Source organism: Erpetoichthys calabaricus, chromosome 18 (assembly GCF_900747795.2).
Source record: "Erpetoichthys calabaricus chromosome 18, fErpCal1.3, whole genome shotgun sequence".
Lineage (NCBI taxonomy): Eukaryota > Metazoa > Chordata > Cladistia > Polypteriformes > Polypteridae > Erpetoichthys > Erpetoichthys calabaricus.
In genome coordinates this window covers 32,291,340-32,317,731 of record NC_041411.2, presented here as the reverse complement: position 1 = coordinate 32,317,731, position 26,392 = coordinate 32,291,340, and the positions used below count along the sequence as shown (strand labels likewise).

General features: G+C 39.8%; 1 protein-coding gene across 3 annotated transcripts in view; it reads left to right on the top strand.

The window, feature by feature from the left end:
- stab1 (stabilin 1) overlaps positions 1-26,392 on the top strand; it is a 210,170-nt gene that overhangs the window by 25,412 nt on the left and 158,366 nt on the right. For all 3 annotated transcript variants that reach the window (XM_051920983.1, XM_051920982.1, XM_051920984.1), the window contains exons 10-20: positions 1,781-1,908; positions 2,598-2,674; positions 5,755-5,877; positions 8,367-8,501; positions 8,592-8,660; positions 9,499-9,612; positions 10,277-10,330; positions 13,037-13,117; positions 16,531-16,689; positions 18,965-19,027; positions 23,839-23,934. In XM_051920983.1, coding sequence (XP_051776943.1) covers positions 1,781-1,908; positions 2,598-2,674; positions 5,755-5,877; positions 8,367-8,501; positions 8,592-8,660; positions 9,499-9,612; positions 10,277-10,330; positions 13,037-13,117; positions 16,531-16,689; positions 18,965-19,027; positions 23,839-23,934 — 1,099 coding nt within the window. The remainder of the gene's footprint in view (positions 1-1,780; positions 1,909-2,597; positions 2,675-5,754; positions 5,878-8,366; positions 8,502-8,591; positions 8,661-9,498; positions 9,613-10,276; positions 10,331-13,036; positions 13,118-16,530; positions 16,690-18,964; positions 19,028-23,838; positions 23,935-26,392) is intronic.

The window sequence follows — 26,392 nt, the reverse complement described above, 5'->3', positions numbered from 1 at the left end:
CCCTATTTATGCTTTAAAGAGCCTGGATACCTATGTGTCCTCCTTTTATAACCATTGCTCCGTGTATATTGCCTTACTCTTTGGATTGCCACAAAGCAACCTGCGAGATTGGAGAAAGGTTGAGAACAGATTGTGAGAGGAAACGACAGCGTCGTGAAAACGAGACGGACTGTGAACGGAGAGAAGCACAAATGCTCCTACACCACCACATAATTACTATTCGGACAGTGATTCCGAGTAGGCCGTTCCTATCGAATCAATGTCCAAGGGTTTTCTTTTGTAATTTTGTTTCCCTTATAAAAAATCATAATGCTGTGCGACGAAGGGCCCAGTTCACGACTGGCAGCCGCGTTTAAACAGGGAGCCCTTCACAGACAACTTTAACACGCGCAACGTAGTTGGGCACACATGGCTAGTATAGTATAATCATTTATACTTACATATGCAGGCCGAGAAGAGGGCCAATGGAACAGTACAATCAGCATCCAGTTCTTCAGTGGGGAATGCTGAGGAATAATACGCCCATTTTGGTGGAATGCAAGGTGGCATTATTCTTGCAGTTGATCTAGTACTACAAGCACAGGGTTGCTGAAGGAGGTAGCTGTCCTGAATTGTAGTATAGAATCGATGTTTCTTGCCCAGGTACCTTTCAGGGAGACAGTGTGCACCTCAAGAAAGCATGGAAAGATATTCCAAACCACAGAGGCAGAAATAGGTTGGTCACCATTGGATAACAGGTTAACAGTTCACACAATCTAGGAGCATCAACCTCAGAGTTGGAAGTTTCCAACAGTTTTCAGCACCTTGTGGAGCTGGACGAGATCTCATATAACTTTGAGGTAGTAGGCAGGTATGGGGAGTTCCAACAGGCCATCTCAAAATCAGTCCAAAGAAACAGACGTAGTGGTAGTGGATGATTTCATCATTTTATGGAGACTGAGGCACAGCCTTGCCTCAGAGACAGGAGGGAGACCTTCATAGAAAGTCAGTGCAGGGTTGGATTCAGTTATCATCATCCATGCTGGAACAAATGACATACATATGATCTGTGGCAGATTAAATTTAATGTAAGTAAATATAAGGTTTTAAAAAAAGAAGTAAAAATGATAGATCTAAATACACAATGGGAGGTCAGAAATCTGAAGATACCTATAATGAGAAGGATCAAAAAGTCACAGTGGACTCATCACTCTCAATGTCCAGACAGTGTACAGAAGCCATTAAGAAGGCTAACTCGATGTGTGTAGTGCAAGTCAAAGGAGGTTATTCGTAATTTATACCACACACTGGTGAGCCATCATCTATATTACTGTGTGCAGTGCTAGAGAAGGGTTACTAGGGTGATTGCAGGAGTGTGAAGAATGAGCTACGAGGAATGACTGAATCTTTTCAATTTAAGAAAACGGTGAATAAGTATTGACATGGTTGAAGTTTTTAAAATTAAGAAAGGAATAAGTACAGCGCATCCAGACTGTTGCTTCAGCAGGAAACAGGGTCAAAGATGGAAAATCATTAAGGAACTTTTATACCAATGTGTGAAAATCTTTGTTAGAGAACCATAGACACACAAAATAAATTACCAAGTAGAATTGTAAAGAGCAGCATATTAGGAAACTTAAAAACACAACTCAATGTTATTTTATAGAAAACTTGGTGAATTCGATCGGCAGTAGATAGTGTAGCAGTAATGTGTGGATGGATGAAAAAAAATTAAAAAGACTGTTAAGTCTCTGGTTCTCTTTTTGTTACTGATACCAGACATGACTGTTTGTGCTTTCAGGTGCACATGCAAGTCTAATCAGATTGGGGACGGCAAGAGCTGTTTTGGGAACATCATGGAAAGTATTCTGGAGCTTAACAAACAGTCGAGATATAAAGGAAAACTGAGCAATGCAATCCAGCTGTTTGGTAATGTACTTCAATGGTTGTTTCTTTTACTTTTGCTAAAGATGGGTCTGTGCAAATATAAGATAGCTCAATTGGAGATGATATTGGTTAAATCGGAGGAAGAAGAAGAAACCTCCCTTCACCCTGGCTGGAGTATTTAAACATGACCAGCCATTCTTGATTTTAACACTTTATATGTACCCAGCATTACTCCATGTAAAACGGTTCATGGGCTCCATGGCACTAGCATGCTATAATTGTCTGAATGATCTTGTTAGTCTGAGCAGGATGAAGTTCCATAGCCATCGGCCTCATGTCTGTTGGATATTCTCTTTATATGGGGCCTGTAGACTCATGGAGGCTTCTTGTCTTCAAGATTCATGTCCTGCCAGAGTGTTTCTTTTCCTCTTCTCTACACACATATTCTTAGTCCATAGGATTGATTGTGTTGCATCTTTCAGCTTATGTAGTGCTTTGATTAATGGTAATACTGCATATAAAAATGAACTTGTCAGGAGGAAATCTGCCAATGATTTCAATTCATTCTTATCAAAGTTCACTTGGATTAAGGAGAGTTGTCCACATTATTTTAACCCATTAACACAATTAGAGCAGGAACAGTACAAATTAGATGTAAAAACTGAAAACTGGTTATTTGCAATGTCATGCAAGTCTCAATTTCTAACTCACACTTTTCTTTGCATTTTCAGAAAAGAGCTGTTTGTTTACTCTCAGCAGGCTGGGGCCGTTTACAGTCTTTGTGCCAGCCTTGAATCCCGCCATACCAGTAAGTCTCTGTTGCACAATTTTTTGCTGTTTCTTTAAACATTTTTAAAATGCTTGCTGAAAACTGCTTACCTCACACTATAAAGATAGATTGTCATGTTGAAAGAAACACAAGCTGGTTCATTTCACCTCTTTTCTATGGCTGCCTGCCATAATGATATTTATGAGAAGTGTACAACTTTTGAACTTTCTTGCACAATTTACAAATGCAGTTTTTCTTTAGCTCTAGACGTTTTTGCTATGACACCCCACCTGGTTTGAGTTTTGCTTTACTGTCAGAAGAGTATTTGCCTTACTTAAGTTTGTACCTTAAAATGGTAGGGTAAAGTCTAAAAATAACACACAGAGATTCTTTTTCCCTCGGAGTGACTGAATAGGCTACACGAAATGTTTTATTTTATTTTTTATTAATGAAACATGTATATCAGTGGAATGATTTGTGTTTTTAAATGTCCCTGTTGTTCATTATTCCATGATAAGTTTGTTAATGAGCGTATCTTGTTTTTACTTTATTTTAATATTTTTAAAGTGCGTCTCTCGCGCTCTGACAGTTAAACCTTAGCGCAGGGGTGCCCAATATGTCGATCGCAATCGACCGGTAGATCGGAAAAGTAGTGCAGGTAGATCGCGTTGCATTCAAAAAAAAATTTTTTTTAAATGTTAGTCTATCATATATCCTCCCTATGGCATTTTCCACTTGATTGACATACAGGGCGGCCAGTCTGAGATCTCTTTTCTTCTAACACACTGGCTATCCCGCACACATGATCAAACGCGCAAGCTACTGCAAAACTCCGGCTAGTTAAGTGATCTAGTTAGCCTTCCAATTTATATCGACTAAAGAAGGGATTTTAAAAAAAATTGTTTGGAGAGTATATGGGCTGGATGTGGAATTGGAAGAGGATTTTTTTTTTGTCACAATCGAAATGCGTTTGTCTGATCTGTCAATCTATCATTGCTATTCCAAAGAAGGAAAATGTGGAAAGGCACTTTCGAACTGTTCATAAAAACGAACTGACTTCCTTCCGAAAAGCGATCTGAGAAAGAGAAAGGAGAGGGAACTAAAATCGCAGTTAAATCGGACAACCGTCATTTTTCACTCGGCTGAATTCAAAAGCAAAGGCAGACACACTGAAGCATCGTTCTGGGTGAGTCACTCCATCATTAAGCATAAGAAGTCCTTATAAGATGGAGAGATGATAAAAGAGGCCTTCGTTGAGGCAGATGGCTAGGGAGAAATTCCTGCTGAGATTTCAAGACCCCTGGCTGGAGAAAAAGGAGTTTCTCCTTGTCATTAAACATGCAGAATACAAGCAACTTAATAACGATCAATGGCCACTAGACTTGGCATTTTTTTCCGATCTGACCAACATTGTGAATGAGCTTAATTTACAGCTGCAGGGAAAAGAGAACTCCATGGTCAATATGATTAGCTCAGTTAATTTCAAACGAAAAATGCAACATCTGTCCTCAAAGCTGCAGCGCCTTGATTTGGGGAACATCCAAAACCTCACGTCAGAGCTGGAGACGCAATGGAAGGCGTATGCGCAACTTGACAGCGTTCGCTACACAGAGCAGATTGAAAATTGTCTGTCAGACTTTGACAGACAGTTTCAAGACTTTGCTTTACTTGAGCCAATCGCTACATTTAAGTGCTATCCATTTAGGGAAGATGTTGAGGGTAAATCACCCACATCAAAAATTGCAACACTGTTTCACCTAAAACGCCGCTACAGTGGAGGATGAGATTTTGACACTACAGGATGACATTCAGCTGAAGTATGGGCCTTATGGACAGTTTTGGAACTTACTCAGAGGAAAAGTAACCAAACATGAGGAAATGTGCTACCTTCTTGACTGCATTATCCGGCTCTACTTATTTATGCGAGTTAGCCTTTTCCCACATGAAGATTATTAAATCCAAATACTGTAGTGACCATAAATGTATTGAAATGTTATTGTGCCATAAGGGTTTTTAAGTGTATGTATAAAGTATACTCATATATATATATATATATATATATATATATATATATATATATAATTTTTAATGTAGGTAGATCATTTCGACCTGGTCATTTGAAAAGTAGCTCACAAGCTAAAAAAGTGTGGGCACACCTGCCTTAGTGCTATGATGACAGAGGCTACACGAAATGTTTCATAGATTTTTTGTTTACTAAGTGCATTCTTTAAAAAATGTTTGACAGAAGTCTGTGATACTGAGACATGTTTTGAGTCTTTTGTCTATTGAAGAAATTCAAAGTGGTCTTTTTTTGACCAACACTTTGTGGAAGAGTATTCAGCGTCACCATCCAGACAGTGACAGTGGCTCGGCTCTGGAGATTTCGGACTCCCAGTTAAAATTGCAATCGTAATCTTTTTGCACATTTGTTTTGATCTAAATATTATAGAACTACATGGCTTATTTATTTATTAAGTGTTATTCCACACTTTATCATAGGTTTTCCTGAGACTAATATTTAGGAGTGAAATGTATGTGTAAAAGCAGAATCTACTGTCTCCTCATTTATCAAAAAATTCCAAGACAAAATGGAGTTTGTTGGTTTTTTGAGCCTGTGCCTGTACAAGAAATCTGATTGTGTGGCCTGCTGGGTTAACCTTGGGCTTCCCAGCTTGAATAAGGTTCCCATTACAGCCCTGTTTGCCGGGATAGGGCGACTTGGCTTATGTGACCACAAATTGGATCAAGCAAGTGTGAGAATGTTGTGTTAGTGTTTTGTATGAGTGACTGTGGGTTTTTGTGTAAGAAAGAGTGTTGTGTGATGAACTGCTACCCTGTCCAGGACTGTTTGTGTCTTACACCCACTACCCTGCAATGCTCAGTCTTATTAGGCGGGTTTGGCAATGGATTGATTATTAAAAGTTAATTCACTTAGGTAGACCTTAGGTGTCCAAATCCTTCAGCTAATGATCAATGCTACCTTAAGTGCTGTCTGTCTTGCTTTGGATATTCTAAGAGGGGCAGAAGGTTTATACTTGGGGGTTATCAGGAGAAGCTGTTGCGGTGCTTATTGAGAAAGTGGTCAAATCTTACATCAGTTTTGTTTTTTTCTATCCCAGGTAAAACTACAAAATGCTGCTTGCAACCTTCACGTAATTATTGGCCAGTTGCTCTTCAGAGACTTGCGAGACAAAGACTTTTGGACTCTTGCAGGAGAGCCTGTTAGTTTCAAAGATGATAAGGTAAGTCTTGCTTTGTGCTGTTGTCACCTTCAGTTTAATAGTTTTTCTCTCTGCCTGTTACGCCTTAAAGGACAATGTCACTTTAAAAAGGTGCAGCTTTTTATTATGCATTGATAGTATTAGAAAGGCCGACATATCAACCACTTGGTGGTTGTCTTTATCAGAAAGGAGATGTGATGCCCTTGTTTCTGGCTCCCTATACTGCTATGGTTTACCAAATCCAAGCAAAATACCTTGAGGAATCAAATAATGAATTTAGTGATGATCTGGAAAGTAATTGGCCACCTATCCTGTAGTCTCTTTCTTGCAGTTTCATAATTTTGTATGTGGTGGACCTCTCTGGGAGATCCTCATTAGCTTTGAGTGGAATTTATGAGCCAGTTGGGAATCATGTCACTGCATACTTGGCATGGGCTACTTTGGCCCAACACTTTCTCATCAGCACCAACAATTAACTTCTCTTCAGATGTGGGGTCATTTGTTGGTACAGAGTAGTGTTGGTTGATACTAAAATTTTGACTTTGGTACCAATACCAGTTTGTGGACCTCACTAGTACCAGTAATAATAAAAATTCTTTACATTTGTATTGCAGTTTTCGCACTACTCAAAGCACTTTACATTGTGAGAGGAGAGCCATTTCAACCATTACTAATATGCAGCATCCACCTTAATAACACAACGGAAGCCATTTTTGTGCCAGTACACTCTTTACACATTATCTGTTTGGTTATGGGGTAAGGGATAGTTAGCCATGTAGACACAGGGGACTATCAGAGACCAGAATGACCAGGCCGCGGTTCACAATTTAGCCTGGACATCAGGATACACCCTAGTCTTTACAAAGGATGCCCAAGGATCTTTTCTGACCATAGAGATTCAGGACCTCGGTTTTACGTCTCATCTGAAGGGCGGTACCATTTTTTTATCACGTTGCCCCCAGCATTAGGATCCACATTCAGACCACTGTTTGTTGTTGCTATTTTGCAGGACAGTAGTGAGACCAGTTATGTTATTTGGGTTGGAGACAGTGGCACTGACCAGAAAGCAGGAGACAGAGCTGGAGGTGGCAGAGTTAAAGATGTTAAGATTTGCACTGGGTGTGACGAGGATGGATAGGATTAGAAATGAGGACATTAGAATGTCAGCTCAAGTTGGATGGTTGGGAGACAAAGTCAGAGAGGTGAGATTGCGTTGGTTTGGGCATGTGTAGAGGAGAGATACTGTGGATATTGGGAGAAGGATGTTAAGGATAGAACTGCCAGGTAAGAGGAAAAGAGGAAGGCCTAAGAGAAGGTTTATGGATGTGGTGAGAGAGGACATGCAGGTGATTGGTGTAACAGAACAAGATGCAGAGAACAGAAAGATATGGAAGGAGATGATCCGCTGTGGTGCCCCTAACGAGAGCAGCCGAAAGAAGTAGTAGTTGCTATTTTGTATAGTATTTTCATGGATACATTCTTATTGTTTATTGTCTCAATGGCTGTTCCTACCCTGTCGTGGCATTCATGTGGTGTTGTGATGTCATTTCCTGCCCTCATTTAAGATGGCAGAAGACAGTTCATATTGTCCAAGTTATTGGAATAAAAAAAATGATAAAAATGCTCATCTGCGAAAGTTTTCTTTGGGATGATCTTTAAGTAATGGCTCTGACATCTAGCTTTGTTTTTCTTGTTTACTTTGTTTCACATTTTAGTTTTGGTATATCACATTTTCTTTTCCTTCCTTGGTTACTTGACACAGTTCTTAAACCTCTGACTGAAGTGACACTCCAGTTCCTCACATCATTAAAGAAGTGTTTCTGGCACCTTTATGTCAGTTATAATGCATTTAGTGAAAAAGTTATATTTGGTTAAAATCAACAGAGTTCTATCTGTTTTATGATTCTTAAGTGAAATATAACACTTCTCACAAACTTGACAAATAGACACAAAATGGTTTGGGGCAGCCACCCATATATTGTTTTCCTGGCTGCAAAATTGGTTGAATAGTGGTAGTACATGTTAGAGTCGACAACAGAACTGATTTACTGGCACAAAGATGGCGGCTTTAAAGGGGAACGGAGAAAGTGACATGATCATTGGGGCCAGAACTGGAAGTGACATCATTGAGCCCAGGATCGGAAGTGGTGTCATCACTGGGGCCAGGACCGGAAGTAACGTCATCGTTGGGCCCGGGACCGTCATCATCAGTGTTTGGTGGGCATGGTGGGGTTAGGTTTAGGTTTGATACTGGAAGTGATGTTGTTGGGCCCGGAACCGGAAGTGACATCTTCGGGGGCTGGCGGAATTTCTCAGAACTGGTCTGCAGAGAAGTGAGAGAGAGAGTTAATCCACTCCTCAACCCACTGGTCTGGCATGGAATTACTCTCATTCAGGCACTCCAGCTGCGTCCCATGCGTGCATGTGTGACACACGCTAATATGAAGAAAATAAACATTAAATTTTAATTATGACTTTATTTACCAACTGTATTAGTATTGTCTCCACAGAGCTTTCATTTCCACAAAGATCCCAGTACAATCTACAGAATAACTCAGAGTGACCTCCCAGCAGCCAATGGAATCATCCATATCATTAATCAGCTGGTTACTAACATTGAGCCAGATGGAACAAAAGACGCGCAGGTGACAGTAGACAAGAACACTGTTTTGTGTCGTATGTTTACAATACAATGATCATAGAGCTCATGTGCTTACTATTCATTATTTCCACAGAAAAAGAAGACCATTCGTGAGATCATTGTAGAAAACCCTCTTTTCAGTAGATTTGAAACACTTCTTGAAGTGAGTTGGAGTTTCTCCTTTAGTTGAAATGAATGAATTTTAAAACGTTGTCCAACACTGTGATCCCCCCATGTGTCGTTGTCTGCCATACTATATTTTTATATTTCAGTCCACCCAACACTTTTCAACAGCTTGCCAATTGCCTTCGATTCCACCAGTTAAGCTTGTTTTAACAGTCCATTGAGGTGCCGCCATTCCACTTGAATTTTCAAGGCAGGTTCCAATTCACACAACTGACACTAAACATTATTTTGTCATCATAATTGGTAAATCTGGGATTGTCCTACCAGAATATTTCTGGTGCCTCAACAATGTCTACATGTGACAGGAAATATTTTTTTTTCACTTCAGGTCTTTATTTAAATACTAAATAACTGTCAGACAAATATAACATTAACGCAAGGAAATGCTTTCAGACAGGAACTAAATGTCTTCTTGCATCAATGGCACAGAATTTGCCTGAAGTGAAAATTTCAATTCAGTTTTGCACAAATCATTTTGTTAATCCACTACTTATCATTACTTTGTTTCATTTGTCACCAAGCATTTTTATTGCCAGGCGAATGCATTACAGAGGCTGAACTGAAATTTATGAAGGTATTTCCAGAGTTTAGGTGCTTCCCCAGGGTAGATGCTATTTAGATAGCCAATGTGGCTTTACATCTATGTAGATGAAGAAGACACCACACATTTAGTGATTCAAAGCAAATCTCTCTGACATAAAAATCTCCTTGGGCATGTATGGCAGTCAATAATCCCAAAAGAAGCCTTTTCTCTACGTGAGGTATACCAGTATTTCAGATCTTCTGATATTTATTTATCTCTCCACTGTGTGCAGCACTGTGAAAACCTACCACCTCTCAACATGCCTGGCACTTTCACGGTATTTGTACCAACCAATGAGGCTGTGGATCAGTACAGGGATGGCACTATAATTTACCTGCTGACCCAGGTGAGTTTCTTACATTTTATGTTTGGGTTTTCAGAGAGAGCTGCCACCTAGATGTTTGGGCAAGTAAAGACTTTAAGAAAAAGTGTTATGAATAACAAATTGCTTCAGACCATCATATATTAAACTGCAATGCACTGTGGGAAACAAAGTATTGTCTTTTCCATCCATCTACTTATCCATGCATCCATCACCCTTCCATTAGACCATTCCTCCACTGCCCGCTCACTCATCATTCAGCTCATTAATCCATTCACCCACACATCTGCCCATTCTGCCAGCCCACCCAGCTACTGATCCATTTATTCCCCCCCCCCCGCAATCCAATCTAATGTCTGCTCATCATTTCATTGCTCCAATCCACCAGCCAGTGATAATTTCTCTCTTTCAGCTAAACCAGTCGTCCATCTGATCCCCCCTGTACCAGTTTAATAAACCATCCATTATCTTATCTCCACATCAATTGGTGCCAGGCAGTGACTTATCTAGGACAAAACTGTGCTCTTCATATGTCTAAGAAAAAAAAGTAGCAGTGTGCACATTTTGGAATGTATTTAGAATCTTGTATATGTTTATTAAGAATCTGAAGAACAAACAAGCTGCAGGGAAGAAGGACAATCCAAGAAATGAACAGTATACAATGAAAAGCAATGTTTGTGTTTTTCAGGCAAATGCAAAACTTGAAGAGCTTGTGAGGCATCATGTGTACAGTTCTGCCATGGTAAGCATTTTATTGACCTATATATCTAGACATTTTGTGGTTGAGATGAAGCACTGCCTGTTCTTGCAACACTGGATGCCTTGGCAATGAACCATATCCAGGGTGTCAACTTGTCACAACACTCGCCTCATGCCTACATCCATACTAACTCATACTGTGCTGGAGATTACCAGCCTGTTATAGGAAACACACACACAAGCATCCATACTTACCCATACTAGGCCACAGACACCAATTAGCCCAATGCTATTGTATTTGGGGATGTGTAAGGAAGCTATTACAGGGAGAAAACTCCACAGAAATGTGGGAAGACCATGCAGGCTTATAAATTTTGAATATATTTTGGGGGTTCTGAAAATCCAGTATTAAACATTTTTCTGTTGCAGTGGATTTATTTCAATGGGTGATTGGAGGTGTATATTCCTTAGTGTGCACCTGGCACCTTACAACACCACCTCCAGAGCCCAGAAGGCACAGCAGCCATTCTTCTTCCTTCAGCAGCTGAAGAAAGTAAGCCTACCTCCCTCCATTCTCACCACATTCAACAAGGGCCGCCATCGAGAATGTTCTCTCCAGCTGCATCCCTTTCTGGTTTGGGAACTGCAATGTCTCTGACTGCAAAGCCCCACAATGGATAGTACTCACAGCAGCAAAGATCATTGGGACCTCTTTGCCCTCCAGTAAAGACATCTTTATAAACCAATGCAATCCTCCAAGCCCAATAGCATTGTGAAGGACCACTCCCACCCCTCCCATGGACTCTTTGTCCCATGTCCATCTGGTAGATGGTACTGTGGCATCCAAATCAGTTCTGGTAGGTTCTGCAACAGCTTCTACCTCTTGGCTGTTTGAGCCTTGAACTCTGTGCTGCCCTCCTGCCTCCAGATCTGCTCCTTGAAGCTTACTTATATGCAGTGCATTTGTTATAATTGTTACTACTGTTGTTTTTTAGTATTAGTTGTAGTTATTATTTGTTTACTAGGGGGTTTGCCCCTGCTCGCTTCGCTCGCCAACCCCCACAGCCTGCGCTACATGCCAGCCACTTCGTGTCTGCTGCTTGCATCATGAAGAGCGGCGCTGAATGCACCCCAAGGAGACGCAGTCGCTCCTCTGAAACCCCCTCTTAAATGGTGATACGAGGGGAAAGAAACAGTTTTTTTTTATCTCCTCTTTGCTCGATCAGCTGCTGGATTGCTGCTGCCGCCGTGCCGCATGATCTGCATCTTGCATGGTACTTCGAACATTTAAAAGCCTGTACAGCAGCTGTCCTACTCTTTGTCTTTTATTTCCTTCGCTGGGCATGGTTAAATGTCTTGGCACAGAGTCTTGTGTCACGGGACGTGAGTTCTTATTATTTTATTTTCGAATTTAAAAATGGAATAAGAATCTGAAAATCTAACAACATCACATTAAAGTTCGATAAATTCTGAAAAGAATACCAAACATATATATGTAGGTTTTAAAATAAGCCCAATTTAAAGCGTGACATAAAAATGTCACATAAAATCATTGCAGAAAATCGTTCCACTTTTAGGCTTAGGATTTTATATATATATATATATATATATATATATATATATATATATATAGAGTAGATTACTATTTCAAATTACTGCTATCTGTTCACTTACCTATTACTTATTTATCTTTTTATAGTATAGTACTGTGGTGGGTTGGCGCTCTGTCCGGGATTGTTTCCCTGCTTTGCGCCCTGTGTTGGCTGGGATTGGCTCCAGCAGACTCCCCGTGACTCTGTGTTCGGATTCAGCGGGTTGGAAAATGGATGGCTGGATAGTATAGTATAGTTCTTTACCTTCTGGCCAGGTGCGGGAATGACAGCTCTTTAGACAGGAAGAAAATCTGGGGTGTCAACTGGATTGCCCCTTTTATTGTCCTTGGACAAAGAAAGCAAAGAAAAAGAAATGATGCTTTTCAGTGTGTGTCCCGTATGTGGGAATTCAAGCAATTTAGAGAGATGCAGAGTTGTAGTCTCTGCTAACGGAGCTCCGCCGGCTGGGTTTCTCTAGCCAGTAATGACGCCTCCTTCTGGGGTTTGATCAAATGATCTCACCAGGCGGCCTCTCGGCACTTTGGGGAAAGAAGGAGATGACAACATTGGCAGCAGTGCTCCATCTAGTATTGGTGGGTTATTGCATTCAGGTTCCTCGACTGAGCCTGTGAGGTGGTCCTCCGACACACACGTGTGACATTCTGTCTTGCACTTGTGTTTGTTTATATGTTGTGCAGCGATCCCAGGCACACTATTTCATGCCATTGTGTGCTGCATCATGGAGTGTGGATTGTATGACAATGAAGCCACTTGTCTGGACTGGACTTGACTTGAGGATTCCCATTCCTGTTTATCAAGCATAGCAACATATTGTTAAGCAAGTTTGTAATGGCTTCATCACCTTTAAAATATTGGGAGTCTTCTCCAGACTTTGGTGCCTCTTTGACTGTTGTTTTCTGATTTTAAAAGTTGGGCTGCATGTGCTCCAGATGTACCTCTTTTATCTTCCATAGTTTTGTAGTCTGCTAAATAGCAGCCTGAATTAATTAGAGCCATTGATAGGTCAAACAGAAAATGAAACTGCCGTGAAAAAGTGTGCCAAAATCCTTCTATTATTCTTGATGGTCTAACAGTCCCACTTGTTTCGTGCCACTGTTGATTTTCTGAATCTTACTCATTTTACATTTATTTTGCAGGTCACCGTTGACAGGCTCTCTTCCATGTCTCAGCTGTCTACTATGGCAAACCAAATCATTACCATCAATGTGAGCAGTGATGTGAGTACAAAGCCGAGTCTAAAGTGGAATGTTCAATGTGGAAAGTGGTGTCATTATATAAAAAAACACAGGTAGAACTTTAATAGGTAAGGACAGCTTCAGAGTAGTACCCATAATGAACACTTCCTTGCTTCAGGTTGAATCTATCTCTTAAATGAACCCCCTAGCCACCCAAGCAATGAGTAATCTCTCTCTATATAAAATCCAACGTCTATCTGTCTGATTTTCATGAGAGAACTACTTAACAGATTTGGATCGGGCTTTTTTCTATAATTTGCTTGAACATTCCGGTTGATTTTGCGACTTCTTGTCATTACGCTAAAAATCGTAGTTCTCTTGCAGGAGAGATTTATTTGTGCTAATCCGAGACAGAGGTTGTGCGCCAAGGGGAGGGGGAAGCATGACGTCAGGAGTGGAGAGTCAGGTGGAACCCTTCTCGCTGTCCTGTTTCACTACTACATGGGCGGAGCCACGGGGGACAGCTAGTATATTATACAATAAAAGAAATCAAGAAGATGAAAAACAGCAACAGTCCCTTTCCTCCCCATCACCAACCCAAAATAACCCCTATACGTGCAAATAATATATATATATATATCTATATATATAGCTATATATATAGCTATATATATATATATATATATATATATATATATATCTCTATACAGTACTGTGCAACAGTTTTAGGCAGGTGTGAAAAAATGCTATAAACAAAGAATGCTTTCAAAAATGGAAGTGTTAATCATTTATTTTCATCAATCAACAAAATGCAGTGAATGAACAAAAGAGAAATCTAAATCAAATCAATATTTGGTGTGACCACCCTTTGCCTTCAAAACAGCATCAATTCTTCTAGGTACACTTGCACACAGTTTTTGAAGGAACTCGGCTGGTAGGTTGTTCCAAACATCTTGGAGAACTAACCACAGATCTTCTGTGGATATAGGCTTCCTCACATCCTTCTGTCTCTTCATGTAATCCCAGACACACTCGATAATGTTGAGATCAGGGCTCTGTGGGGGCCATACCATCACTTCCAGGACTTCTTGTTCTTCTTTATGCTGAAGTTAGTTCTTAATGACTTTGGCTGTATGTTTGGGGTCGTTGTCCTGCTGCAGAATAAATTTGGGGCCAATCATACGCCTCCCTGATAGTATTGCATGATGGATAAGTATCTGCCTGCATTTCTCAGCATTGAGAACACCATTAATCCTGACCAAATCTCCAACTCCATTTGCAGAAATGCAGCCCCAAACGTTCAAGGAACCTCCACTATGCTTCACTGTTGCCTGCAGACACTCATTATTGTACCGCTATCCAGCCCTTCGCCGAACAAACTGCCTTCTGCTACAGCCAAATATTTCAAATTTTGACTCATCAGTCCAGAGCACCTGCTGCCATTTTTCTGCACCCCAGTTCCTATGTTTTCGTGTATACTTGAGTCGCTTGGCCTTGTTTCCACGTCGGAGGTATGGCTTTTTGGCTGCAACTCTTCCATGAAGACCACTTCTGGCCAGACTTCTCCAGACAGTAGATGGGTGTACCTGGGTCCCACTGGTTTCTGCCAGCTCTGAGCTGATGGCACTGCTGGACATCTTCCGTTTTCAAAGGGTAAAGCTTGATGTGTCTTTCATCTGCTGCACTAAGTTTCCTTGGCCGACCACTGCGTCTACGATCCTCAGCGTTGCCCGTTTCTTTGTTCTTCTTCAAAAGAGCTTGAACAGCACATCTTGAAACCCCAGTCTGCTTTGAAATCTTTGTCTGGGAGAGACCTTGCTGATGCAGTATAACTACCTTGTGTCTTGTTGCTGGGCTCAATCTTGCCATGACATGAAACTGTCTTCCACAACCTCACCTTGGTAGCAAAGTTTGGCTGTCCCTCACCCAGTTTTAAGCCTCCTACACAGCTGTTTGTTTCAGTTAATGACTGTGTTTCAACCTACGGGTGACATTGATGATCATTAGCTCCTGTTTGGTAGAATTGGCTGATCATACACCTGACTAGAATCCAACAAAATCCCTGACTTTGTGCAAGTGTACCTATAAGAATTGATGCTGTTTTGAAGGCAAAAGGTAGTAACACCAAATATTGATTTGATTTAGATTTTTCTTTTGTTCGTTCACTTTGCATTTTGTAAATTGATAACAATAAACAATCATTATTTATATTTCTGAAAGCATTCTTTGTTTACAGCATTTTTTCACACCTGCCTAAAACTTTTGCACAGTACTGTATATATATATAGTGGAAAAATCAAACCCCCAGCCTTCTTCCAAAGTTCACACACAAGTCCAAAGTTCCAGTGAACTGTTAATAGCAGGTGAAGGAATGTAGAGTGCCAGCCAACCCAAAAAAGTCGAAATCTTAACTATAAAATGTTTCTCTCGGTCAGTCTGTGCCATTGTAAGAAAGGACTTCATGAGCTCACCTGAGTCCGCTAGATATAACAGAATGCAAAAATGGACGTTTCTAGAGCGAATTGCTGACCTCCACCTATATAGACATGTCTTTGGGAGCTGCTAAATCTTTTCCCATGGCCCGGGCAGATGCTGATCAGTTTAGTTAGGTCTTATCCGTCTTTTGTTCCTCAATGGCTGTTTCCTCCCTCCTTTTGAAAAACAGAGCAATTTTCAGAAAAAAAGAAACCGGATATTCCGCCTTCCATGGCATCACTGTCAATCACATGCTGTATGGGCTATCCTAGTACCCACACAAGCAAACCAGACAGACAGCAAGCAGAAAATACATAACATTTTTTTATGTGATGGCACTACAAGGTTGTCTTTAACAATCAAGTGCTCCTCTCCAATTGGACTTATGTACGTAACTGAAGATGACTTACAGTACAGTAGACAATCTAGAAGACTTTGTTCAAGATGACTGCAAAAGCAGGTGTCATGGTGAGGAGCATCGCTGTGTATTGTAGCAGGTTGCCTCTTCTGATTACTTATATCTTGTCACTCATTGGATGACGTTTCATGGCAGACCTATTTTGAAGTATGATATAATGCTTAGACTGACACAGCTATAATAATCCAGGAATGATACTGTTTCTTACAGACTCGGTAGACACACCACCTGCAGATTATTGCTTCCCGGGAGTAGCAGACACTCAGTGCTGGATTAGTTGTGCTGCAGAATGCCATTTTGCATGATACACGGCCAATTATGGAGTTTGACTTGTTACTATTGGTTGGATGTGTAGCTCTGTTCCACGGCAAACAATCGTTTGCTGTGGACTTCGAATAACTTGTTACTGTACCTTTGTAGTCCAAGCTGTGTGAAATCAAAACTTTAACATCTGAGTGACATCTATTTTTTTCTTTTTTTAAGGTGATTTGCAATTCATGTGTGTTTTTTGAAACATTGTACAGCATCTTATAAGTTGTCTTGGCAATTCTGTCTTCAACAGGGAAGAATTAAATTAGACGGTAAATCAACTATTTCTAATCACCTGGATATTATTGCCTCTAATGGAGTCATCCATGTGGTAGATGCAGTTTTGATCCCTTCCTCCATTGTCCCAATCCTCCCTCACAGATGTGACGTAGTAAAAAGCAAGATTGTGATGGTAAGAAAGGTTTTCTTATGCACTAATTGCCTTTGTTTCCCAGTCCTTTGAAGAAAACAGTGGGGAAAAAATACTGCTGCCTGTTCATTTCTGTCAAGGATCATCCAACCAGTGGTGTTTTTCAAATTTTTATGTTAACCTCCTTACTGTTATGTTTACCCCAGGAAAAACAAGCCAGAAACATGTAAATAACAAAATGTCAACATACATACAGTAGAAAAGGTACGTCGAGTGTCCACTGCTGTGCTGAGGCAGATTTAGCACATATCCTTTGTGCGATAAGTTTTCAGTCATCAACGCGCAGCCCAAGCCTGTTTCTTTATGCACTTTTCTTATATTTCTTCCTGTTGTTTGCACGCGAGAGGGAAGAATGTCAGTACTTGACCTGCACAATCAACTTGCCCCTTGTGTTATTGCAGGCTACCACAGAGCAAGATTAAGTCACTTCCACATTTCCCCTGACAGTTCTTAAGAGACTAACATCTTGCTTGTCCTTGCACTTGATTGCAATCTTTTTGTCACTTAGCTCCTGTTGCACCATGGAAGCTTCACGTGACCAAACTTTTTGGGCATATCACGGTGGTTTGGTTGTACAGTGGCATATTATGCTTCAGTTTCAATTTCTGTGTCAACGTCTGAAGACCAATTCAAATTCTGTCAACAACTGTCTTTTGCCATTATGTTTTTGTTGGAGACTCCACCCCGGTGAATATCGATGAGTTGGCAGAAAGCATAGAAATTTTTTATTTTTGCAGAATGATGTTACTTTATCCAGTAGATGAAAGCAGAATTCTGTCCCCCAGAGTTATTCTGCTTAACATTTCAAAACATATAATTACATGTCACCCTGAGCCTGACTTGGGTTTAACCATAATTGTATAGAATTTGAAAACAGAGTCCCACTTGGTGATAACTCCAGGTAAGTTAAAGGAATACTCCACCCCAAAATATGTTTTAATCTGTTACTTACCGCTTGTTGTTTGTAGTAATGGATGAGAAAATCATATAATCTCTTGTTTTTATGGAGAATGGAAAAATATTCGAGACCAGTGCTGAACAAACAGCAAACAATATAAAAATGTCTCTGAAAAAAATCTGTTTACTTGTGTCACGTAATCCACATGTCAATATCCAGTTGCATGCTCATTACCTCCCAAACACAGGCATTTTGACTAAAATATTGTTAAATAGACCATTTCTGGAACATCTGCTCATGAACAAGTAGAAATTGTGTCCAAACAAGAATGACCTCTTGATTTCATTGGCTACCATGGTGCTATCATATCATTGTATCCAGCAGGGGGTGCTGTTTCTCCCCTGGGATGTGTTTCGTGATTGCAGAATTGACCAGAACCAGTAGCATCCCTTTTGTACTCATGGCAGAAAATAATTACAACAGAGAGAAATATGGTATAAAAAGAGATATATGTATTTAACCTGCTTTAAAAGATAGCATTCATTCCCAGAATATAATGCATAATCCTGTATACATACATATTCAGGCTGGAGAAAAGCTAAGGGACATCAGAGCCAAGTGGGAGAATGCTGACACACAGATGTCCCATCCAGCAGCGAGGAATGTCGACGCTTCTGACATCGTGTTGGATCCTCATCATTATAAACACTCACATAATTACATATTCATAGAATTCACGTCAGATATGGGCGACTGAAGGTAATTAATAAATTCACAGACTCTGGGTTTTTTAGCCATATTGGTCTAGCAGACTTTAGCTCCCTTTCAAATAATCTGTTTTCTGCCCATCTTCCTAACCTGACTTACAGCTGTCATTTGTCAATCTCCGTGGCAGTCTTTCTCTCTCAGCTAAATTGTATAGATTTGCGAAATACATTTTCACAAATTACATTTGTCACAAATAAACTTCTTGCTACTGTCATATCAAATTACAGAGAATGATCTGAGGAAAAAAGCTAGAGAAAATATCATCAGGTGGAAAATTCACCTCATACCCAAGGTGCTTCATAAAGCAGAAGGTCAATTCAATGTTGTTTCACAAACTGCCGTTAAATAATTCAGAAATACACCATTAGTGGTTTGTTGATATAGTGATGAGCATAAGGTGGGCACCAACCAGAATGTCTCACACTTTCAAGTTCAAGTGTAAATGTATTGCTGTCATGTGATCAATACTCATTTAATGTTTATACAAGAATGATTTGTATGTAGCCAAAACTTAAATTCAGCATCAACAATCTGTCTTCTACAATTCATCAATATTTTACTTGAGTAATGTCAAATCATTTTTTCCAACAGGGACCTTGTGTTGAGTGCCATTTGATTTCTACCACAAGTTGTCCTCCTGGAAGCACAGATCTGGTAAAGTGATCTGCTTTTGTTTTCTTTGTTTCGATTTACTTATTTTTTTAAAAAGCAATAGTAATAATAATAATAGTTAATTACATTTATATAGCTCTGTGGTACTCAAAGTGCTTTACATAGACAAAGGAGAACCATTTCAACCACCACCAATGTGTAGCACCCACCTGGATGATGCGACGGCAGCCATTTTTTCGGCAGTAAGCTCACTACACATTAGGGGGTGAGTGAGGGAGCCAGTTGGAGACAGGGGGGATTGGGGGCTAGAATGGATGAGGCTGTGATGGGCAATTTAGCCAGGTTATCGGGATACACCCTACTCTTTTTGAGATCTTTAATGACCACAGAGTCAGGACCTTGATTTTACATCAAATCTAAAGGATGGCACCATTTTTACAGCATTGGCATTGGTCATTGGCATCCACACACAGATCACAGGGTAAGCGGCCCCTGCTGGCCTCACCAGCACCTCTTTCAGCAGCAACCCAAACTTTTCCTAGATGGTCCCCCATCCAAATACTGGCTGGGCCCAAACGCACACAACTTCAGAGAGATGACCTGTTCTGAATCGCAGGTGGTATGACAGCTTTCAATTTTTTTTAATAAATCTAGTAAGTTTTCAAATACAGTTTTAACCAAGTAAACATTAGAAATGTATTAAAGAAAATGAAAACTGTGACCGGACATGATTAATATAAAAAAACGTCGTCACCAGAGTGCATTTAGAGGTGGTCTGCTGCTTGGCATTACCTTCTAACTGCAGCCTCCCTGATGCAGAGACTGAACCTCGTCACCCAAAGCAGGCAGCGGCAGCCAAAGGGGGGGTTCAATTGCAGATGAACAGGCAGATAGAGAGGTGCCATAGCGAAGAGATCAAAATAAAATGTTTATTATAATCCAGTCAATAAGTACTCACTGAAATTAACATTTAGAGATATCACAAAATGCAATTTAAAATATATCAACATGCATTTAAGATATCTTAAAATTAAATTACAGATATCTGAAAACATGTCTACAGTATTTCAAAATATTTTAAATGCATTTTAAGATATGTCTCAGATCTCAAGATATCATGAAATGATATACTGTTCATTTTGAGATATCATAAGTGCATTTCAACATATCTTTTAAAAAGTTATGCATTTTGAGTTATCCCAAATACATTTCGAGAATATCTTAGGCTACGGCCACACTACAACATCTTCACTTAAAAATGACTTTTTATACAAAAATTATCTCCGTCCACACAAAAACATTCACTTACTCTGGGCATGCGGGCTTTGGCAGAAAAATCCTTGAAGGAATGGTAACACTGCCGGCCATGGGATGTACCACAAAACTGTAGTGATTGATAAATTATTCATCTTTTGCACATGAATGCAACATTCAAACTGTAAAAAACACAATTTAGATGCATTTAGGTAAGCAACACAACAAGTGCCACGGAAAGCAACTCTTCTATGTCTGCTATGTTGAAATCTGCTTTCCTTCTGTGAACGGTGACCTATCAGGGAATAAAATGTTGTAATGAGCTGATCCAATCAGTAGAGGGCTATGTAATAAACACAAACAAATTAGAGTCTGTGCTTTCAAAAGTCTGTTTTCATCCGTCTACGCTGCATTGTGAAGCCAATTATTTCAGAGGTCGAGGTAGTGAGGACAAAAAGGTAAAAATAAAGACAAATGTCTGTGTTTCTCAATGAAAACATAGTCATGTGGACATAGCCTTAAAATATGTCTGAAGGCAGTAGGAGATATCTGAAGTGCAATTCAAGATTTCTGAAAATGATTTCCTATAAAATAGCCTATGCTTTCAATGGGACATCCTATCTATTTAGCAATATCTTATTTCAAAACCACGCTGATTAGGTGAATTAGCATTTTTAAATTGGCCTGTGTGTGTGTCTATGTATTCACCCTGTGATCAACTGGCAGCCTGTCCAGGGATTGCTCAAGCATTGTGGACAAATACTGCCGGGAGAGTCTCCAGATAGCCTGTGATCCTGCTCTGGATAAACTGTTAAGAAGATGGATGGATGGGTGGATCGTTAAATTTGAGATATTTGAAGTGAGCAGGAAGTTATTTTGAGCTGTCTTGAAATGCATTTTGGATATCAAAACATGAAGAGGAAGCTAATTTAAGATATCCTGACCCTGTATTCGAGATAACTTAAAATGGACCTCAAGTATTCTCATATTGAGTCATGCTAAAATACATTTTTAGGCATCACAGATTCACTTTAAAATAGGTCTCTGCTCCATTTCAGAACTCTTAAAATGTATTTCAAGATATCTCAAATATATTTAAGATATCTTTAAAAAAGACTAGGGAGCTTTGCCCCCTGCTCGCTTCGCTCGCCAATCCCTGGGCCAGTGCTACACGCTAGCCTCTTTGCAGTTCTGCTGCTGTACAATATAAACATCTTTTAATTGTCACGTGAAGTGTTACATTTGCAACAACGCGATGTATAACTGCCCGTGGTTGAATTACTTTCTTTCTCTCTGTTAAATACTATAAAACAACTTTTTTGAATGTTTGGCTCTGAGATTTGTTAATTGTCTTTTCAAAAGCTATTCTAATGGGATACTGTTAACGTTTTAATACGAATGGCATATTAAGATCTCCTTTGTTGTGTAATGTTATCTGCGGGAGATGTACTACATTACCTTTCTTGGATACATCCGTCTTTCTACAGTAACTCGTGCGGTGGAAGACCGGACAGTGTTAACGGTTGTAGATATTCTTCGTGATATTGTAAGTTGTTGTTTTCATTTTCCGTACGATCACCACCAACTGTTTCAGCATAGTCTATTGATACGCATTTAACCATTTTGCCGTGTTACAGATCAACATTTTTGCCGTAAATTTGTTTTACTTCCTCGTTTTTTGGTGCTAGGATTGCCCGTGTACTCATTTTTTCTGTTGCTAACCCTTTGTGATGCAACTCTTCAATAAGATTTGGACATAATACGTCTTCTTTAATTGGGAACTTAAAGTGAGGAAAACGTTAAAATTTATAAGAGCTGAGAGCGTAGGAACTGTGTCTGACAAAAGCATTCACACGAATGAGAGGTGAGTGAACCTGATGTCTTGTTTGAAAATGGTTGAGAGGAGGGCGGGACTTGAAAAAATCTCATGCCAATATTCTTGTCTCGTGGAATTTGAAAAAAATCTTTTCCAAAAAGTCTTATCTCCTAAAAAGTCTCATCGCGTCGAAAGATTTTTTTAATATAATAGAGAGATATGAACTTATTTAGATTATTTCACGATAATCTGAATTTCGTTGTCAGGTATCTACAAAACAATTCTAGAAATTTCATATACTTTTCTAAGTATCTACAATGCATTTCAAGACATCTGAAAATAGACATAAATGTTCTATTGAAAGGATAAGAAAATTTCACAGGAATTGATTTCAAAATATCTCAGATTGAATTTTAGATATCTTAAAATGCATGCAAGGCCAGTTTGTGATGTCTCAAAATGTATTGCACAACTAGGAGATGTGAGGCAGCAGTGCTAAAAACGGTGCCATGTTTATATCCCTAACATTTCAATGCCACTCATTCATAACAAATGGGTCATACTGTATATAAATTTGGGAGAAGAAGATATCAGAAATAGAGTGTGTCAATTTGAATGTAAACTGTAGTCTATTCTAGCCTTTTTCTTGTCATATTTCTCTTATGTATCGGGTCTCATCAGGACTGTGGAGTCGTTTCACAAAACCTTTGATTCCAGCTCTGACTCCTTAAGTTTTATGGTACCACAGACTCCAACTCCTCTCTTTGTAATTAGACTCTCTAATAGACAACATGGGTTGGCTGGGAGGCCTTTATAATGGAACGATGTGGGTGGACGGGCATCCCGACCAGGTTGGTTAGTGGTAGCTTTTCTAGTCGGGACGCTGTGGTAATGGATGGACAGGGGAAGACTGCATTCCAGGACCGTGTACTTCCCCAGTACACTGGGTGGTAACATCCCTCTGGTGTGTCCCCCATTTGGACACAGACACGACTGCATGGGAGTTGTAGTTTTTGTGGGCAGCCTCGTAGGGTTCCTTGGGTGCTGCTGGAGGCAGCCTCTCCTATCACAGGGAAGTTTTGCCTGACCTGGAAGTGCTTAACGGATGCAATGTGACCGCACCTGAGGTACTCTTGGGTCCAGCATAAAGGAAGCTGTTCTGCCTCACCTGGGAGAGTCAGAGTCGACAGATTAGTCGAACGAAGCTTAGTGGAGTGGAGTGAAGAAGGGGAGAGTCATATTGCTGGAGCTGTGGAATATATTAAGGTATTTGTTACAATAACTCTCTATATTGGAATCCAAAACCGTGTCTGAGATTTGGGGTGCTGTAACGCTCTCTATGGGTTCACAACTCATATATTTCCTATGTTGATTTAAAGCACACAATACAGAAGGCATTTCATTACTGCCAGTGTGAATCATCAGGCTACTTTTTTAGCATGTTAAAGTTTGGGTTTAAAGGGTGTAGGGATGCTGATTTGGCTATTTTACATTCCTTATTAAATTAATAATTACAAAATGTAAAAAACAGGAAAAACTAGAAGGGGAAAAAAAGAAAAGAAGAAAAACTATAATTAGTTTAAATGAAATTTGACATGTTAACACATTATATTACAATTTACATTTAGTTTTTTTGACTCCAGTAAACCAATAATTGCTTCCGACTCTGACTCCACAGCCCTGGGTGTCATTATATTTAAGGGAAATTAATATTGTATTTATTAATAATATGTGTTGGTTTTAATTCAATTCAAATAAAGTATTTTGTGCTTTTTCTTTGTAGGAAAAAATCCACACAGGCTGTGAGTACGCTCCTTCTGTCGTACACTCAAACACCATGACTGGAAAATGTGCCAAGTACTGTAACAAAACTGTAACGGTGAGGATTCATTGTGACCATAACTAGTTAGTAAAACTTTCTTAACACATCTATAGGGCTAAGTAATAAAGTATTTCAATGCTGAAAGAGATGTAATCTAACAGGCACACTTTAGGGGAGTAGAGAAAATCCCACATGAGCAAGTCAACAGAACATGGCAGAAACAAGCAAGCAGGTATCGGTCCTGGATGGAACATCAATCAGCAGTAATATATAAAAGATATTACTGTATATGTTAAATAAACGAAATAAATAAATACATATATGGGAGGTAGTTTGTACCTATTGTGGTTTTAATGTTTTCAAAACTGGACAAAAGCAGGAAATAACCATCCGTAAATCTAATAAATTCTTTATTGAACCCGTCTAATCCGACTCCTGGGGCCTCATGCATAACGCCGTGCGTAGAATTCGCACTATAACATGACGTAAGCACAAAAGCCGAAATGTGCTTACGCACAGAAAAATCCAGATGCAGGAATCTGTGCGTTCGCCAACTTCCGCATTCTTCAGCTACATAAATCCCGCTAAGCGTGGAAATAAACGCACGTGCACACGTAGTTTATTTTCTCATTAAAGTAGAACATCATAAACTTCATCTTAAAATCGTTTAATTTACTAGTTTCTCAAATCCCATCGTAACTAAAGTAGCACGTTAAATGCTTTGTTTTGTATTTGATCTTATATGTGCTCTATGTGCCTGAATCACTACGTGCTCTTCCTCCGACAGGACACAGAATCCATTACGTTTGTAATATTACAGCTCTCTGAGTAATTAAAATACTGAGAAGTATACGTGATATCATTTTCATGATGATATGAGTTAAAGCATGTTATTAAACATGGGAACACGGTGGCGCAGTGATTGTTCATGTCTTACAGCAAGATGCTTGCTGCGCTATGCGCGACCTTCAATGAAATGCTTTATTACAGAAGTACTGTCTTTTTCAAACGTACTAACCCCCAATTCCTGTCCTTACTTTTCTTTCTCCAAATACCCAGTCGCCACACAATCAGCTCTGTAATAGACGTTAAGCCATCTGTAAGCTTAGAACGCCGATTCTTCAAAACGTTTAAGGAACATCGAAATATCTTCGTAATGTTTAATTATTCTATCCATCTATCCTTCCAGTGTCGTGCCAGCCACAGCATGAAAACAGTGCGAGGCAGGAACAATCAGTGAACGAAGCTCAAGCTGCGGCACCATGTAGTTAAAGTTAAAGTTTTATCTGTATAATATAATCAACATATTTTCCTGCATTTCATCTTAAAAATGATATCGTCATCATACGTAAATACACGCTTTATAAAGTGGCTCAGGATGTGCAATATTATAACTATCATATGTACAATTACCTCACGGTAACTTGCAATACAAACAGTTGTACAAGGAGCACTTGAGCCGCCTTCGTGGATGTGGATCTAAGAAAGGGTAACCACACAGGAACAGTAGCACTGCTTTGACGCTGGGTGCCGCCAGTCTGCAAAACTTAACGGAGAACTTGCGTACAACAGGGTATGAGGTACCGTGGAAAAGTGCGTGGCTTTGCTCCAAGTGTAGGTTTTATACATCGCGTTTGAATGTGGAAACGTTCTTATGCAACATTTCTATGTATACACACCGTTTATACATGAGGCCCCTGATTATATGGAGTAGGACACCATGAAAAGCAACATCAGGCACTAATTGGGATCCAATGGTGGGTGGGCCCTGACATGATTGCATCTCCGTACTCTGGTAAGCTCTCAGAGACGGTTTCAGGGGTGCCTTCCATCTCGTTTGATGGCAGGGTCCCACGTTCCCTAATGAGTACCCTCTGGTCGTCATCTGCTGGTCTGAAGTGGTCCGCTTGGCCTCTTGGTCATGCTCTAGGACTTTGCTGTAACTGTCAAAGGTGCAAGAAGAGTTGCCAACCACTTAAATACTGCACTTCTAGCATCCTGGGGAGTAATTTTGTTAACTTCCACTTGGACTGGGCTCGCAAGAGGAAGAGTTTAGAGCAGGAACCGAAGTGTGTGTTGTGCTGTTTGGAAATGGTTTGGTTTTACTCAAGGTGACAGTGCAAGCAGTTCAACACCTGAAGACATGTTAGTTCCCGCAGGATTAAGCAAGAAAATCGTGCTCTTCTGTTTTACAAAATACTTCCATATTACTTATTAACATTTTAAAAATGAAGATTCTCAGAAAAGAAATGTAACAGTAACATGATCAGTTATGAACCTGAAAGCAAAAAAAAACTTATTGTTTAATCCCAAATTAGGATTAAGATTTCTTTTCCCCTAAGCACTTGTACTGGTCCGCATCAATTAAATGAGGCAAAATTCTGAGCTTTGTCTGTTGAGATGTGTGAATGTCTGTTCTGCATAATTTGTCAGTTTGTCGTTACGGTTTCACCAATTTTACCAGTACAACAGAAAATGGCTAATTGCCACACAGTGATGTAGGACTTTGGCTTTA